The sequence below is a fragment of the Vitis riparia genome, chromosome 8 (genome assembly GCF_004353265.1).
Source record: "Vitis riparia cultivar Riparia Gloire de Montpellier isolate 1030 chromosome 8, EGFV_Vit.rip_1.0, whole genome shotgun sequence".
Lineage (NCBI taxonomy): Eukaryota > Viridiplantae > Streptophyta > Magnoliopsida > Vitales > Vitaceae > Vitis > Vitis riparia.
Genome location: NC_048438.1, coordinates 7,593,359 through 7,611,259, shown reverse-complemented (window position 1 = coordinate 7,611,259; position 17,901 = coordinate 7,593,359). Strand labels below are relative to the sequence as shown.

Below are 17,901 nucleotides of genomic sequence, written 5' to 3'. Positions count from 1 at the left end.
TTAACCTACATGGTGAAATAAGGGGCTTGGCATTGGCCAATATCAATTTATAAATACTAGATATAAAGAATTAACTTAAACCAATGAGCCTACAAAAATTTTACACATGAAAATTAATCTTAGCCATTTTCATATGTGCAAATTCCAATTGATTCCAATTGGGATTAAATCATGTTCTAGCCTCATGTTCCTATGGATTGTGTATCATTTGACTTATATTTTCATTGGGAGCTATTGTAGAGTTAGTGTGTATTAGATTATTGGTGATACTAACACGGAATTCTTATGTTGTGTTCCCTCAACATTGCTTTAAGATGGTTCTAAATCCCATCTTCTAATAATTGGTTTTGGCATTGAAGTAGGGGATGAGGGTTGATAGATTGGGTTTTCATTGTTTTTAATGGAAACAAAAGCTTCAAATCCATGGTTGGAAAAATGCATGTAGATGACTTATACATTTTGTGCCCAATTCTCTGAAGTTGCATCCTAGTCCTTAACTTTGTCTATTATTCTAAATGTTTTTTCGTTTCTAGCATTTCCAGGTCTTGAATGATTCCCAATGTTAGCTAACACATGAACTCAAATTCCTAAGTTGTTTCTTTTTGCTAACATTTAGCTGAAGGACTTAGTAGAAGTCAAAGGTTTTGAAAGGGAATATATACTTTATTTTTCTTCTATTAATATCTAGCTTGAGGACTTGGTAAAAGTATAAGGTTTGGATAGGGAATATAATTTCATTTTTCTCTTTGGTATCATAAGAAAATAGTGAAGCATAAAGTTGTGAAAAGGGAATATATATAATTTTTTTTTTTCAAGTGTTACATAATTAATAGAACTTGTGGTTGGTTGATATATATATATATATATATGTGTGTGTGTGTGTGTGTGTGTGTGTGTGTGTGTGTGTGTGTGTGTGTGTGTGGTATGAAAGAATGGTTTTATTTAAATATTGTAAACAGGGGATCAACCATGGGGTTTTAGATAATCTAATAGATGATAGCATGAGCATATTCTAGGACTCCATTCCTTTACTCTGCTTCTTGTTGTATACGCAGTTTCTTTAATTATACAGGGTTTCATGGAAAATACAAGGTAGATCCTGTAATAGGTGTGTTTCCCTTTATGTGATTAGTAGTTTATGCTTGATCACAAGTTATCTTTTACTGTTCACTTGAATAAGTTATGCAACAAAATCCGATTCTCAACAATTTTATTAATGTTGAAGAAAATGTTAAATTTGTGATGCAATGCTTTCAAGATTTAGAAAGTGTTGAAAATTTGAAATGTCTCTTGTCTAACATGCATTTCAAAATCTTTATTTTTTTCATTTCTTATCTATTACACTGTATAAATCCCCGATGTTAACAACAACAAAAACATGTTCTTACTCTCTTTGAGTTTGGGTTATATTTTGAAATTGTGAGGTTGATCTTTCATTTTTATTAACATGTAAAAAGCCTACTATCAACCTATCTAGATTAAAATCATGAACAATCTTTAAAACAACCTACCTCCAATTTTATTTAAAATTGATTTTATTTGAGTTGAAAACCCATTATGATAATTTTGGAACACATTCATTCCTCTCCTTTTTGTTTCATTTCAATCCAAGTCCTTGTAACCCATAAGTCAAAAGAACCAATTTAAATGAAAGATTGTATTTGACTATAACCATGAGCATTCCTTTGGCATAGGGTAATTCAAATCCATTACTAAATTGATCTTGTTTTATTGGAGCTCATGTCTACTTCTCTTTTATATTCCATTTCAATCCATACGCTTTTGTTGTTAAATGGGTTTGGATGAATCAATTTTAACATTTGGATTGAATTCGAGTTAAGTATTTTCAATTCATACTCAATTTGGATTGGACTTCAACTAAGATTCAGAAACAAATTTAACTGTATAAATTTTGGAAACAAACTCACTTAACTATATAATAATATGAACCATATGAAGGCCACATTCTCCTTAACTTATACTGAACTCGTCTTTTCAACATACAAGTTTTGAATTTTACATTAACTCTTCTGTTGAGAAGACAAGTTCTCATTTTACACTGAACTTATCTATTGAAAAGATAAGTTATGATTTTACATTAAACTCGTCTGTTTAAGAGACGAGTTCTGAATTTTACACTAAACTCGTCTATTGAAAAGATGAGTTTCTATTTTACATCAAACTTATTTTTTTAATAGCCAAGTTCTGAATTTTACATTGAACTTGTCTATTGAAAAGATGAGTTCTCATTTTACACTAAACTCGTCTTTTCAACAAATGAAATTTACATGGAATCCCACTCAGAGTAAATTGTTGTAGTTTTAGAAATAGTTTGGGGAAAACGATATTTTAATAAATATTTTTTAAAAATGATGTGCTTTTGTAGAAACCCCCAAATAGCCAAGTTAAGGCTTGAAAAATAACTCCCTAACGGTCTCTAAAATAAGGCTCAAATTTGAAAATGAGTTGAATAACCATAGACTAACAAAGGAACGTGATGAATGATCAAGCAAAAAGGATCTTAGGAATGCACTAAAAGAGATCACAAGATAAGAGAAAAAGATAAAAATGGAAATGTATATGTTATGGGACAAAATGGAGGGTGTACAATATGAAACGATAAACATTATTAATAAATATTAAAAATTAATTTTACAATACGAGGAAATGTAATACAAATCATTGTTATTTATTAAAAATTAAAAATTGAAATTAATTTTTAAAACTTAAATTATTGGTATTCTATATCTCTAAAAGTATAATAATAATTTTGATTTAAATTATTTAAATGAAATAGTGTTAAAACTAAATGTTTAGCATAAAAACTAAGTTAATCACTTAATTATAAAAAATATAAATAATTTTGAAAAAACGTAAAAGATGATCTTATATTATTATAATATATTACAATATATTATTTATTAATATAATATATTTGATTTATCTATATATAAATATTCTTTATTAATTAATATTAGATTTTAAATTTGTCATTTTATATATTATTTTAATTAATTTAAAATTGTTTATGAATTATTACAATAACTTTGAATTTTTTAATAGTGATGAACAAAACTAAAAGTAAAATAAGTATAAAGTAGAAAATTTTGGACAACTATAAAAAATGAAAATAAATACATATTTAAATTTGAACTCAGAAGAATAATTTCCCCTTTTTGTAATTTTGTTTCTAATAAGTAAATATATACAAAATCCCCAAAAAGAAAAGAAAAAAGAAAACCTTAAGACAACTTATATTAATGAAATTTTGCAATGGAGAGTGACACTGCGTGAGAGGGGGGTTTGGTCAAGCGAGAAGCAGCTGTCCTCCAATAAGATTGTGCCACCTCAACGCCAGCATGCTCACGTAGAGCACCAGAACCTTCTTCCTCCTCCTCCTCCTCGGGGTACACCAGAATCGCTCCCTTCCCATTTCCAGAAGCATCGATCATCGATCGTGGATCGCGGAGAGCATGGCTCCCACACAAGTGTACGTGCCTAGGCCTCTGCAAGTGTGGAGAGCAGTGGTGAATTGGCTCGGATTCTTCCTCCAAATCTTCCTCCAGATCTTCAGAGGTACCCCATCTCTGCCTCAGCTCCTCTCCTACATCGGCCTTCGCCACCCTCTTCTCCCCTCCTCCGCTTCCTCCTTCAGGCCCTTGCCTGTGATCGAGCTTCCGCTGCACGACTCCTCGCCAGAGCCGCCCTCTGTTCCTCTTTCTTCGCCGCCCTCTGCTCCTCTTTCTTCGGCGCTGCCCGTTAGAGTCGTTGAACATAGTCCTTTCGGTGGTGGCGTTGGCGGCGATGATGACGGTGGTGATGATCGTCCCTTGGAGAAGCTGACGGTGAGTTTTCTCTTTTCGTTTAGTTGCGTGATTTGTGATTTTGTTCGTTTCTGTGGAATATGATTTGGTTTTCAGGTAAACCTAATTTTGGCTGTTTTGTGATTGCTACATGTTGAAATTGTCGAGTTCGGATGATATTTACTTTAAATATTTGGTGTTGATGTGATTAAAGTATTGCTTAATCAGTATAGAGCACTTTGTATTGTGGATATATGTTTTTAGTGTGTGGATTTGTAATAAATTAGATGGAAAATTATACACTTCATTACTCTCTCTGGATATTCTAGCTCTAATGGAGCTAGACAATGAGACAACCGGGATGTTCTAGAAGGATTACAATGAATATGAAGTTTCCTAAATTGGAAGAAAAAGAGAAAAAGAGAGACAGTGCCATGAGAAGAAGGTTAAATTATTAGCTAAAATTATTTGATAATGGTGATGAATGACTTTTATTACAATACCATATACACCATGGGTTGGTTTATGAAGAAGATCTATTCTTACCCATGAATCTTGCAAAATTTTGCTTCTGACTTCAGGACTCCCAAATGCTTTCTGAAAAATATTTGTCAAAGCAACTATTGTAAGGGAAAGCTTATGGAGATGGATGGTGGCTGGGAAATAGGGGAAAAGGTCTGTGCTTGAGACAGGTGAGAATTCCCATGGGGTGAGTTGTGATTGTAACTCAGTTGAATGTGGATAGATTTTCAAGTTTGTGGTGATTGAGGTTGGCGCAGACATGGTGTATTTTGGAGGGATGTTTGATGTGGAGATCAGGTGCTTAACCTGAGCTATCCAGATTATTTAGCATCCTTGAAGATACAGAAACTACGTAGGCAAAGCTACTTTTGATGGACTGATGACAAGGAGTAAAAGAAGCTGAAAACCATGGTTTTTGAGGGACTTCCAGGACTGGAAGGTTTTTTTTTTTTTTCTTTTGACAGGTAAAAACAATTATATTAAAAGTGCCTTCCAAAGGGCACACAAGAGTATACACAAAAGTATACGATGCATACAAGGTGCTGAAGGCTAAAAAGAAAAGGGATACACAAAAAACAACTTCCATGCCTCACTTAGAACTCAACCAAACTATAAAATCAAATAATGACAATGAGCTAACTCCTAAATGCACCCTAACCCATTCCAAAACATGTAAATAAAGGATTGTTTCATTGTTTGGTCCAACATTTCAGAATTTTCAGCTCTCCTATTTCTCTCTTTCCATGATTTTTAGGACTGGAAGTTGGAAGCAGTCTATGCATTCATGGAGGAGATTTTGGAGTGGGAGGTAGACAACTTTGAAACATAAAACACATTTCTAAGTGTAAGTGTAGGGCTCATTTGGACGTCTCCTACACTTGCGGCAATGGATAATGAACTATTTGTTGTGACTATTTTCCTACTGCTTGGACGAGGTTTATAATTATTAAATTGGTGTTATGAATGAGTCATGTGATTTGTAGCATCTGAATCTATAACCTATGAATTAGCAAAGGTTTCATCCGAGACTTTTAATCTAATGGATATAGGAAACTTACTTGAAAGTGTGAGTGAGCAAGTGCTTGAAGCTTTCTCAAGAGTTCCTAACAAAGTTCTCAATTTTTCAATCTCTTCTTGATTGAATCCGCCTTGTTCTAGGGATCTTTCTTCAACTGGTTGAACAAAAGACAAGTGTGTTTGTCCATTATCCCTATACTGCTCTCCATTGTAACCCCACTCTTTGCTGGATTGCTTACTATGAAGTTTCCAACATTTCCCTCGTATATGTCTAGCCTTCTGGTAGTAAAGTGCACCATAGGCTATACCTGTTATCATGATTTGGAGCCCTTGACTGATTAGTCCTTTTGTTATTGGCAGTGCTAGCCTTTTGATCACTGCCCTTGTTAGCAACTATAGCTGAGCCTTCCAAGTTCTGAGGTTCAAATAGGACACTTTTCTTGCTCTCTTCTGCTCGGATAATGGGGATAGTCTCATTCAAAGTCGAGAACTCTTTGCAAAGTATTTACACTCTAACTTGATCGAACTCAGAATTGAGGCCAAGTAAGAAATCATATACTTGATTCTTTTCGATGTAATTCTTCCTGATTGTTGCATCCTAAGGACATTTTGTCTCAATATGTTGATAGTGATCAACTTCTTGGCATAGGTTTTTTTAACATATTGGCATACTCTATGATTGTCTTGTTTCCTTGTTTCACCGCTCCGATCTTAACTTTTATTTTGTACACTTGGGCTGCATCTAGTGCCTTTGAGTATGTCTAGTGAACAACATCCCAAATGTCTTTAGCAATTGTCAGGAACATACATGTATCATTGATTTTAGGTGTCATTGAGTTCCACAACCATGTCATAATTATTGAGTCTTTCTCATCCTAAACATCAAACTGAGGGTCTCCTCTCCTTGGTCCAATTCCCAGAAGAGTTTCCCTTTTCCCTTAAGAAAGGTATGAACAAGTTGTGGCAATTTTAAGTAATTTTTGCCATCAAGCCTATATGCCGCTTAAATATTTTGCAATTCTCTTGCATTCTAACTGATTATCACTCCTTTAGATTGAGCAGTAACAATGGTAGTTTCTGATACCTTTGACATTTTTTTTATTGTTATTAAAAAAAAAAACTATAAAAGGGGCTAAGATTAAAGGCTTAAATACTTAGGCCAACAAAAAAACATGCAGAGTATGGGAACTTAGCTGTCAGCGATAGTTTGTGGTGGTTAAAGACTTCAAAGCTCGTGATTTTGTTGGCGATGAAGGGAAGTCGTAGAGAATTGTTGGATGATATGATCCTCTGTTGTTTTTGACAACACAAGGAGGATTGTTGCTGGTAGAGGCTTAGAAAACTTGAGAGAGAGATTAACGATGTCAAAGAAGATGAGCAAAGTCGAGGCAGCTAGGGCTTGCAAGAGCACTACCGAATCTGACTGCAAGGAGCGTGGGACTTGTGAGAAGGAAGATTTGTATTGGTGTGAAGCCGGAGGCACGATCTCAATTTCGTGATGAGTTCATAAGGATGTTGGTGTGAGGACAACAGCATGAGGACGATGGCTGAGGTCTCCGATTGTCAAGTTTGTGATATGGGTTTGCAGCATTAGTACGAGGTTGTGTTTGCAGCAATGGTGCAACTCAGACAAGAAGGAAACCTTAAGGTCGACAATGAAGGTCGACTATGATCTTCAACTCGGCAATGAAGGTTGAAAAAAAAAATTCTTTTCTTCCCAAATTTAAGAGTTTGATGCTCTCATACCATGTAGAAGAAGAGGGATGGGGAGGAATCAAAGGTATAAAATTCTTCCTTGATATTAAGTCCATACAAAGACCCATATACATACAAAAATTCCTAACACAAAAAATAAAAACTTTCCTAACCCAATTATATCAGATCCCTTTGATTATGAGATTGCCTAATTTTCACCTCAATTAAAAAATTATATAGCCATGGCTTTCCTAATGTCATTCTTTCCATAGTATGTTTAGTAGGGGAGAATTGGCACACATTTGATGGTAAGGAGCTCATATTTTGAAGAAGTAGAAGGTGTTGTGGAGGTTGCTCTTTTTTTGGGTGCCATGGGATTCTAGTGGTTTGCTCATACCTTTTTGTTTTCTATTTTTTATTTTTTACTTTATGTAGATCATAGTGACCACTTAATGCTTTTCTTTTATATACTTGTAATTTTCTTTTTCCCATCCTTTAGGTGCAATCTTTATACTATTTATGTACTCTGTTACAACCCTTTGGCATCTTTTGATGAATTTCATTTGTCAATAAAAAAAGTTCCAGATTTATGTATAGGGTAATCAATGCTCAAACATATGTTTGCTGCAAGATGTATCTTGTTGACTGTATAGTACAAGCTAATTCTCTATCCAAGTTAACAGGGTTAATATGGTTTTTGGCATGCAGGTTGTTCTTGACTTGGATGAGACTCTGGTATGTGCATATGAAACCTCTAGCTTGCCTGCCCATTTACGCACCCAGGCAATAGAAGCTGGACTGAAGTGGTTTGAGTTGGAATGTGTATCTTCAGACAAGGTCTCTCTCTCTCTTCCCATCCCTCCCTCCCTACCTCCCCCTCCCCTGCTTTCTTAACTTGTTTCTTGCTGAATGATTAACGTTACTTGTTGGGTTGCAGGAATGTGAAGGAAAACCAAATATCAGTTATGTAACAGTGTTTGAACGACCTGGTTTACAAGAATTCTTAGAACAGATCAGTGAATTTGCAGAACTTGTTCTTTTCACTGCTGCTCTTGAAGGTTTTCATGTTATTTCTCTATTTCCAGACCTTTGCTTGATTGCTTTATTTTATTGTATGATTTATGCTTTTGCATACCAAGCAGGCTATGCTAGACCTCTTGTTGACAAAATTGATGCGGGAAACAGATTTAGTAAACGGCTTTATCGGCCTTCAACAGTTAGCACGTAAGTGTTCCTTCTATTCAACAATAATTACCTGTTGGATAAGATATGAATACATTTTATTTTATTTGTGAAAATTTATTTTCTAACGAGGATACTAGGGCAAACAAATGTGCCATGCAAGAGAGTTCTAGTCCGACAACTGCTTCAATTGTATGAGTGACATTTGAAATGTGGTAAGCATGGTTCAACATGGTAAAGACTATCTATCAGTGATACTGAGGTGTATCAACCAGGAGGTGTTATCATTGGTAGGTTCATATGGTAGTTTGACAAAAGAGTTTTTCTTTTCTAAGACTCTTTGATGAGTCATCTTAATTTGACAATGATAAATTGATGTCTTACATTTCATGTTGCTTGTGTTGTTGATGCTATTATGTATCAACTAATGCATAGTTGATGCGTAGCCAGACCAAACAGCACAGATCTGAATGATTCCTATTCAGAAATAGCAAGATTTCATTACTGTCAAATAAAGTGAGGTAAAAGAATTCAATGGTGGAATTTGGGCAAGAATTACGAAATCAATTTCTAATAATGATCCTCTATTTATTCAAATATCATGCAAATTGGCTGAACAAAAAATGGTGAAAAAACTTTGGATTGTAAAGGAAGATAATGTTGGATATTTAATACCCCAATCTTATGCAGTAGCATTATAGATTAATTTGGTCGAACATGTGCAGGACCTTTTGTTTAATATATTGTTATATGCACTAAGCTATATAAATAATGTTGTGCTCAAATACATGTTTCTTTATTGTTTTTAATTTTTTATTTCTGCACATGCTCTGTGAGAAAGTATTTGCTGATTTGCTGATTTTTTTTTGCAACCAACCGTCAGGTTTTAACTGAAAGGAAAACTTGGGATTGTGATCTAACAGAAAGAAAAATGTTACCTTGCTGGTAAATAAGGGTGTAGAACAAATAAAAATGAGAAGATAAAATAAAAAGACAATTGAACGGAAGAAAGAAGTAGAGATGCCAGAGGAAGAACTAACTGGGTGAAGGGTGAAAGTTTTTGTTCTATTTTTGCAAGGGGTGTTTCAAAAATGGAAAGGAAAGAATAAGAAAATGAAAGATTGTTGGTGCCACTTTACTTTAAGTACAACCATAGTCCCCTGAAACAACAAGATGAACTGCCCCCAAATAAGTAAACACAAAGGGTATCTAATAATATACACCAAGTACAAAAATCCATTTTTTATTAGTTACTATTACTGTAACTTAAGAAGGAAACTATTAGGGATGGATAAAAGTGAATATTGTTAGCAAATGAAAAAGGAAGCTTGTCATGTGAACCTGATGCTATTCTATTTGCTTGGGAGTGGCAGATTCAAAGAGTCTAAAGAAGGTACTGTTGCCAGTGATTCATCCAATGGTAAGGATAGCTTGAAAGTGCTAGAGCTCTTTTGGTGTTCAGTAGAGTATTTAAGAGAATAGTTTGAGGTGCTGCAAACCTTTGGTAATGGAAAGATATTAATGTATGTGGAAAGATGAATTCACCTGCTGACATTATTGCTTCTTACTGTAATTCCTTTAATAGAAAAGACATATACATCTTACTAGAGTTGTCAAATAGGGTCATATTTGTTTATAAATGGTTCAATTGGTTGTAAATATCTGAGATAGTAGTTATTAGTAAAACTTCTTACTGAAAAAGAAAAAAAAAAAGAGAAAAACAAGCAAAATGTAGAAGTACCAAAATGTCCTATGAAGAGTAGACAAATGCACCAAGCGTTACAAAAATCTGAGGCATGGAGCCCAAGGAAATCAGAAGCACAAGCACAGATAAAAAAACAACAGAAAGATTTTGTCCTCTTTGGGACTGGTGATCCTAAAATGTGAAAAAATTATCTGGACAAGCCTTAGTGGTTGATTCGCTAAAATGTGAGATGAAATTTACTGTCTGCATTTGAATGCTCGTGTTTGAAAACTTGTTTATCAGGTTCCGGATAAGATTTGATTCTGATCCATGGTCTTGGCTTACTGTGAAATGTACTCTTCTGTTTGAGTTTGAACAATCATGTTTGAAAGGTTGTTCTTGAGATTTTTTCCTCTCTTTTAGGTGCTTCTATATTATTATTTACTTATTTGGTTGTTATTAGAATCTGATTCCAAGTCACTTGGGCTGAGGGTGGGATATTGAACCAATATGCTTCATAAAAATTGGACTCTGGAGTACAACAAACCACATTAGTCAATTTTCAGAGCATCTTTACTTTTTGGTTGGTATCAATTTGATGTAGTGCAGGCAAGGATTGCCTCATTTTCCAAAACCTCTCTTATAAAGGCGTGGGGCTCCTTATTCCAATTCTCTTGCAAAGGCATGGGCCTTCACATTCATGAATTCTATTGTGCATGTGCAAAAGAAGTTCAGAAAACAATCAAAATGTCAACTTTTTTAGTTGTTATGTTTGCTAGGGGCAAGGATCAGAGGAGAATGCTTCCATAGAAATAGACCTAGGTGACTGATGCAGAGAGATGCCTTCAAAATGCTATCTGCTGTGTGACACATTCTAATCATACAAAAGGAAAGATCTTTGAACAGTTAAACTGGTTATGTATCATGGGTCAATTATGTTTTATGGACTTTGATAGAGCCAGACTAATTATGCTTTATGGTTTGAACTGATGGGAAACCTAAGTATGACACCATGTGAGACAAACGGTGGGAACTATAAGATGCAGGAGTCCAAGGACTGGAGTGGGGCTAGAATTTTGCACTCAAGCAAATATTAGTTAGTCCTCTAGAACCAAAAAGGGGAAAGAAAAACAGAGAGATACTGCAGGACTTAATGCAGGTAGGAAAAAATGAGATTGATGATCTAGGTAGTGTTTGACCTGCACTTATTATATTCATGATTCACCTACTAAAAAAACTGGATTACAAGTTAGTTTCAGTTATGGGTCCACGGTAAGAAAGGGACATGGAAACGATTAAAATTTGTTTTTAGTGATACAACTCTCAATAGGCTGGAAAACCAGTAGGATGAACTGCTTCCCATGTAACTGTAACAAAGTATTGTGGGTTGTTGCCATTTCTTAGGAGTCACAATTAATCTCTTGTTCCACTGGATAGGCTAAAATGGACAGGAGGAAGACCAAAAAGAAATGTGGATCTCTAAAGATTTCATTGAGGGCATAGCTCCCAATATAGCTAAAAACAGTTCATGTTGCTCACTTCAAGAAATTGGGCTATTGACTTTGTTGAGTGAGTACTCTCCTATTGAATTTCCAATTGCACTTTGATGCCCCATTAGCTACTACTGGAGTTTGCATTAAGCCTACAATTTTTTTGAGTGATTATTGAACTGTCATGATTTGATTGATACTTCCGTTTTTTTTTCTGTTCAATGGCTAGATGTATGAGAACGAAAATGCACTCCTGTCTCTTTTTGGTAGTTAACCTTGTGAGCAGTTAGCAGTGGCAGTCACATCAAACAGAAACCAGGAAACATATTTTTCCCTTTGTTATACTGCAGCATGTAGGATGGCCTATTATTGTTTATATTCACAAGTTCTAGGCCATAGGTAGTCCAATATTTATGCTCATGTGCCCAAGCTTTCCTCCTACTTGTTCCCTTGACTTCCTCCAGAAAGTACAATGTGAAGCCATTAGTGTTCATGAGTATCATGATCTTCTTATTCCACATCAAAAATACTATCAAGAACAACTGTCTTGTGCTTTTGACCTTATATTATCCCCCTCTTCTTCCCCTTATGAAACTCTTAGGCAATGTTTGGTTAACTTATATGGTATGGGATAAGATAAAAGGATGAATATTATATATATAATTTATTTCATTGCTTATCCTATGTTTACATATGATAGGATAAATGTTGGGATATAATATCCACTGTTTTTTTTATATCATCTTTTATTAAGATGTAGAATATGCATATCCCATGTTTCATAAATTTATTTATTTATTATTTTTTTATATTACTTATTTTTCAAAATAAAAACTTTTTATTATAAAATTAAATCGTGGTTAAAAAAGAACTAAAAGAATATTTATAAATATATTATAAAATAATATTAATGTTTGTATTATTTAATACACACTATATATATATATAGTAAATAACATAATATAAAAAACTTTTATTTATAAAGTTTAAATATTTAATTATGAAGATTATTAAAAGTAAGAAAATTTTCATTTGTTTAAATAGAAAATGTTGAAATGTAATATAATTTTTATTTTAAATTTGAAAAATAATATATATTTAATACTATTTTTTTTTCATTCATTTCACTCATTAAATATAAAAATAACATAGCACAATGAATCTCATTGGATATATTACGTGTATTAGATACAATATCTAAGGATATCAAATCCCATTGAAAATCATATCCTATGATTTGTATTTCTTATCCAATTGTAGGATATATATATATGTATTTTATTATATCCTGTCAATCAAATATAGTCTTTTAGAGAATCCATATGTAGTTGTGGATGTCTATGAGAGTGTTTGATGAGTTGGGAAGATTTGAAAAAATCATTGTTCTTCTGAACTATTTTTCCATTTTTTTTTTCTTTAACATTGAAAAAGAATCATTAGCATCTTAGTTAATTATGCTCTACATGCATAATGGTTCTCCTAACATATACTTTGACCTCCCCATTCAGTGCTATACACATTTACAGAATCGGTTTTGGTCACCAAGATTGAGTTTCATTGAGAGAATATTTAACTTCGTGGTAAATCACAGAAAATATCGGGAACACGTGAAGGATCTATCTTGTTTATCAAAGGATCTCCGTCGAATTGTTATTGTTGATAACAACCCATTCAGTTTCTTGCTGCAACCATTGAATGGGATACCGTGCGTTCCATTTTCCGCTGAACAGCCTAATGATAAGCAGGTAGGTTCTCAGTATAATTTCTGTTCTTCATAATAAATAAATAAAGAAAAAAAAAAACCTGCTTTATAACTTATAAAAACATATTTGATAAACGTTTGACCGAAAACAATTTTCTTATAATCTGTTCTGAAGACACACATGTTATGTTTTAGGACAATTTGATGTGTTTTTTGTTTTTCACTTTTTAGTAGAATGCTCTTAGCAATAATTGAAGATAAATCCTTTGGAAACTTTTAAATTATATATAAGTATACAGCATTGAGGAATAAACCCAGAAACTGTTTTTCATATTTAAGTTTCTAAACATAATTTTAGTCCTTAAACAATTCAAAACTGTTTTCTGACCACTGTTCTTGAAAACATTACCAAGCATCTCTTAACAATGTTTAGATTATATTTTGATTTCCTTTTGTTATATCACATGGCTTTTATAGCTTTTGGAGGTCCTTCTGCCACTCCTGAAGCACCTCTCTCTGCAGAAGGATGTCAGGCCTGTACTTTATGAGAGATTCCATATGCCCGATTGGTTTCAAATGCATGGAATTCCTGCTTCAAATCTGACAATATGAAATGATAAGGTCGCGCCCATCCGAGCCTTGATTATTCTTTTGGCACCTTCAGCAGAGACATGTATGAAGCAGAGCACCACAGCACCACCCCTCTCGTCTCTTCTTGTAAGCAGGTGCTATAAATTGAGTTCATATTTTCCTTGGCATTCCCTTTTGGAGCAATAGCCATGGGAGGTATAACCAGGCATCAAGTTTATCAAGAATTGTTTAACTCTGATTCTTTTGTAATTAGGTTTCCCCATTCGATGTTAATGAATTTGTAACGCATTGAAAGACTTGTCTTTGCAATTAATTATTTTCTGCGAATTGACAAAGGGTTTATGCGGTTTTATCAGTAACCATTTTAGTCAGTCAATCATGTTATATACCATCTTCATTGAAAGAAAGGTACGCAATGCAAAACATAAAAATAGATAGATGAGCCTTGAAGCCTCGAAGCCTTGAACCGAAAAGTGAATGGTAAAGCGCATCAGGTTGTTTAAAGGCGTCACAAAGCAGAGACCCCCGAACCTGAGCCGACTAAAGAGGAGGCGGAGAGACTTGCTGTTCAACAGACAGTCTCACGATCGGGCATGAACCCCATCCCTTGGAAAGAAAAAGGTAGCACACCGAAGAAAGGAAAGAGCGAGATGGTGGGTCTTACAGTCAAGCCTTTGCACTCGAGGGCCAATCTCCGCTTGAAACCTATCAAAAAGGACTAAGGAATGCACTACAGGGAACCTTCTCTAGTCTAGGAGCATTTCCACTATGTCTTGTGTTCTTTCGAGTATTTAAACATGCAACTCTCTGCTGGTAATAAGTCACCTTGGTTGGGATTATCACGCTGATGGGGGGAGTGAGCTTAAAAGCAGTTCACTTGGCTACTGATGCTCGGACGACCAACATAAACCACCACCTTCAAAGATTGAGACGGAAGCTGGCTAACTTTTTAACCACTGAAATCAGACTGCAGGTATGGATACTTCAATGTCTTACACTTGTATTCAGTTGACTACGGGTTGGATCAAAATCAAGCAGCAACCAATGCATCAAAAGAGATCGGAAACTAAAGGAAAAGGGTGCATGCACCGAAAGTTCCACCTCCCTTACAATTTCTCATTTATTCCATAACTGTTCTTTCCAAGACCATCAATGGCCCATCCAAAAATACACTATATTAGCATTTCTTTTCACATCATGTGATTTCTCCAGAAAAAAAAAGGCAAAAATGAAAAACCCAAAAACCCTTGAGGCAATCACAATTTACATTTTTTCATAGTGTTACATAGTCCTAACTTTTCCTATGCAGTAAATATTTTTTGGTGAAGAAAGGGTTGGCAGTTTTCAACTACATGGCAATCAGATTATTTTATCACCAGATGGAGACCGCAATAAAACGAGTAGATTCCATCCCTTCTTTGGTTCTTCCATCCCAACAGGTCATCGAAGTTGAAGTTTGCCACAGATAAGCCATTGCTTTTGGAGCTCAGTAACCCATTTACATTGGAGGGGTGGGGCCAGAAATGTCCCACCTACAGTGCAGATTCATCTAACAAAAAGAGAAACAAGGGGGTTGGGGCAAGAAGAGGATGAAAAGGAAAACAAATAAGAGCAGTCCCCATTAAAAGAACAAAGAGAAAAAAATCTGACAATAAAGGAGTTTGGAGGAAGATAACTAACAAACAGAAACATACTCTTTTTAACTTGTCATTTCAGCTGGCACTAGATGATTCTTTAGCTTTTTCTGTTACCACCTCCTTATCTAAGTTGGTTGTATCTCCAGTCTGAGGTGGAGCTATTTGAGCCTGAGTTGTTTGAGTCTGACTTGAAGTTTGAGAATCAGGAGTAATTCCAAGTACTACCAATACAGACCTAAAACAGGACATCCAATCCAATAAAAAATGAGCAAGCTGTTTGGTCAATTGGTCAAGAGGTCAATGATAGTATCTTTTCAACCATAACAAACACTGATTTTTGCACCAACTTTGGAAGTGAAGACCGAATATTCGGTTGGATAGCATGAGCAACCAAGGGTGCCTTAAGTGCTGCTGTTCTATTGAGGGCATTTTCTAGCTGCGCTGGAGGTAGCTGAAAAATCAATACAAGTTCAAAAACAGATAATTCTTCAGTGTAAAGGATAGCCAAAAAATCAGAGAAAAATAAGTAATGGTTGGTGTCTGTTCCAAAATTTCATAAATGAAAGTTTTCCAAAGAGAAGAAGAAATCATAAATTATGATAGCAAACAGAATTTCACCTGCAGCAACACACTGAAAGACTGAGGCTTTGTTAAGAGTGCACACTTCAAGAATCCTACCCATAACTTCGGGTATTTCCATATCTGTGCAGCTCATAAAATCAATAATTAAATAAGCATAAACCACTGATTGACCTGCAAACAGCATAATGGATCATATATAGTTTACCTGCTTGCTTACAAGACGGGAGAGGATCTCCATTATGAATTCCACCTACAGCATATTAAGCAGCAGTCAACTGTAAGTAATTAATTCAATATCAAAAGGCATGAAATGTGAACAACTTGGTGAATTCCCTTCTTAGAAAAATGAAGATAATTTTTAATTAAAATGTAGGAACTGCAGGTAAATTTTCAATTAGTAGTTTTGGCAGTTCTATGATGTTAGAGATGGGGTTAGGGCCCTGGATTTTATAGTAGAAATGATACAATACTAGTCAGCTCACCAAAGTTGGATTAAAGGTCATTGGTTCGACTGCAAGTATAAGGGCTTTCCAAATTCAGTGTGATTTTAGACAAGGAACAGTTTCGGTGAGTCAAGGCATAGTTATCAACTTGCAAACCATATCAGGTATTGTTTTCCAATTTTCATGTATTTCATGTTGTGTATTTTAAGTCTTTTCCTTTACACTTTGAAAAATAAATAGAAAAAAAAATTACATATATGCATGAAGTACATTTAAATTGGAACAATGAGTAGAGACGGATTGCCTTTTTTGTAGATTTCGTTGATGTCCTGGATAGTACTTTAGGAGTACCACCTAAAATAATGCTGGTTGGGATAAAGGATGAGATAAGGTATCTAACCTTTTTTATATCATCTCTACATGGGATATTATAATTCAAAGTTGAGAATTAGAATATAAAAATCCAATGGATCATAAATTTATTTCTTTTATCAATTTTCTTCATTTAATTTTTTTTTTTTTTTTTTTTATGTTGCTCATTTTGCAAAACAAGAAATTTTGATTAAAAAAATAAAATTTTAGCTCAAAAAAGAAAATAATTAAAAAAATGTGTATAATTTAAAAAAATGTGTGTAACTCAACCTAAAATAATGCTAATATATAGTATTATTTACTATATATACAAATTGCTACTATGTATTTAAAAGCATAATGTGATAGTTTTTTATTTATAAATTTTAAGTATTTTAATCATGAATACTATTAACAAAGAAATAAGAAATGATTTATTAAATTATAGATTATAGATTATAGAATGATTTTCAAATAATGCTAAACATGAGATCAATTTCATATTTTTTTAATAGCAAACATTGGTATGCAATATCTATATATATATATATATAAGCATTACATAAATACGGCATAATATGTATATCTCATCTGATCCTATCTAGCCAACCAAACATATTCTTAAAGACCTATCTAAAATTAAAGTTTAAACCCAAAGAATAGCATGGTGATTGTGGAAACATATATTTAAGAATCAGCTCTTACAAGTAGACTGCCACAATTGGAGGACCTTTTAATAGTGAATTAGCATTCTAAGGTTTACAATATGCAACAATGTTGAATATGGATAAAATATTATAAATAGATACGCATATGTATGTGTGTGGGTGTGTGTGGAAACTTGTATAAAACCTTAATAAACCATTATTAACTATGACAATTTATTAGCCAAAAACTAGAATGGTTACTATAGATCAAGAGTCACTAGTCAAAAAATTATCTATTGTAATGGAGCCTAAAACAATTATGAAACTTGGAATAGTTGTCTTCCAGTATGCGCTACGTGAATTAACATTCTAAGGTTTAAAATATGCACCAACTTGGAATATGGTTACAAATATTATAAATAGACATACATACATACATACATATGTATGTATATGTATAAATAGGGTTGATTTCACTCACCTGTCCTGAGGTTTTGATTAAATACGTTTGGCTCTTATTGGTTTGAAATTTCATCAAATACGGCCCTACCCAAC

The 17,901-nt window shown here is 34.0% G+C and overlaps 2 protein-coding genes across 5 annotated transcripts in view; one reads left to right on the top strand and one right to left on the bottom strand.

The window, feature by feature from the left end:
- Nucleotides 1-3,298: 3,298 nt before the first annotated feature.
- LOC117920243 (carboxy-terminal domain RNA polymerase II polypeptide A small phosphatase 1-like) lies at nt 3,299-14,525 on the top strand. Of its 3 annotated transcripts, XR_004652223.1 has the most exons (7): nt 3,301-3,845; nt 7,746-7,874; nt 7,975-8,095; nt 8,180-8,261; nt 12,985-13,138; nt 13,573-13,820; nt 13,940-14,525. XR_004652223.1 is itself a non-coding variant. In XM_034837667.1 (6 exons), the coding sequence occupies exons 1-6, from the start codon at nt 3,474-3,476 to the stop codon at nt 13,705-13,707; spliced, it is 993 nt and encodes a 330-aa protein (XP_034693558.1). In that variant the 5' UTR covers nt 3,301-3,473; the 3' UTR covers nt 13,708-14,525. The 3 variants fall into 3 exon arrangements, 2 of the variants coding, with proteins under 2 accessions (XP_034693559.1, XP_034693558.1); XM_034837667.1 differs by having other exon boundaries at nt 13,573-14,525; XM_034837668.1 differs by lacking the exons at nt 12,985-13,138; nt 13,573-13,820; nt 13,940-14,525 and adding an exon at nt 9,593-11,073 and having other exon boundaries at nt 3,299-3,845.
- A 245-nt stretch (nt 14,526-14,770) lies between these two features.
- The window catches only part of LOC117920242, a 46,989-nt gene continuing 43,858 nt past the window's right edge, over nt 14,771-17,901 (bottom strand). Inside the window, exons 24-28 of one of the 2 annotated variants that reach the window (XM_034837666.1) lie at nt 16,111-16,155; nt 15,942-16,025; nt 15,671-15,774; nt 15,381-15,558; nt 14,771-15,235 (exon numbers count right to left, since the gene is read on the bottom strand). In XM_034837666.1, coding sequence (XP_034693557.1) covers nt 15,399-15,558; nt 15,671-15,774; nt 15,942-16,025; nt 16,111-16,155 — 393 coding nt within the window. In that variant the 3' untranslated portion in view covers nt 14,771-15,235; nt 15,381-15,398. Of the gene's footprint in view, nt 15,236-15,380; nt 15,559-15,670; nt 15,775-15,941; nt 16,026-16,110; nt 16,156-17,901 lie in introns of those variants that run through there. The other variant, XR_004652222.1, reaches the window with a different exon arrangement.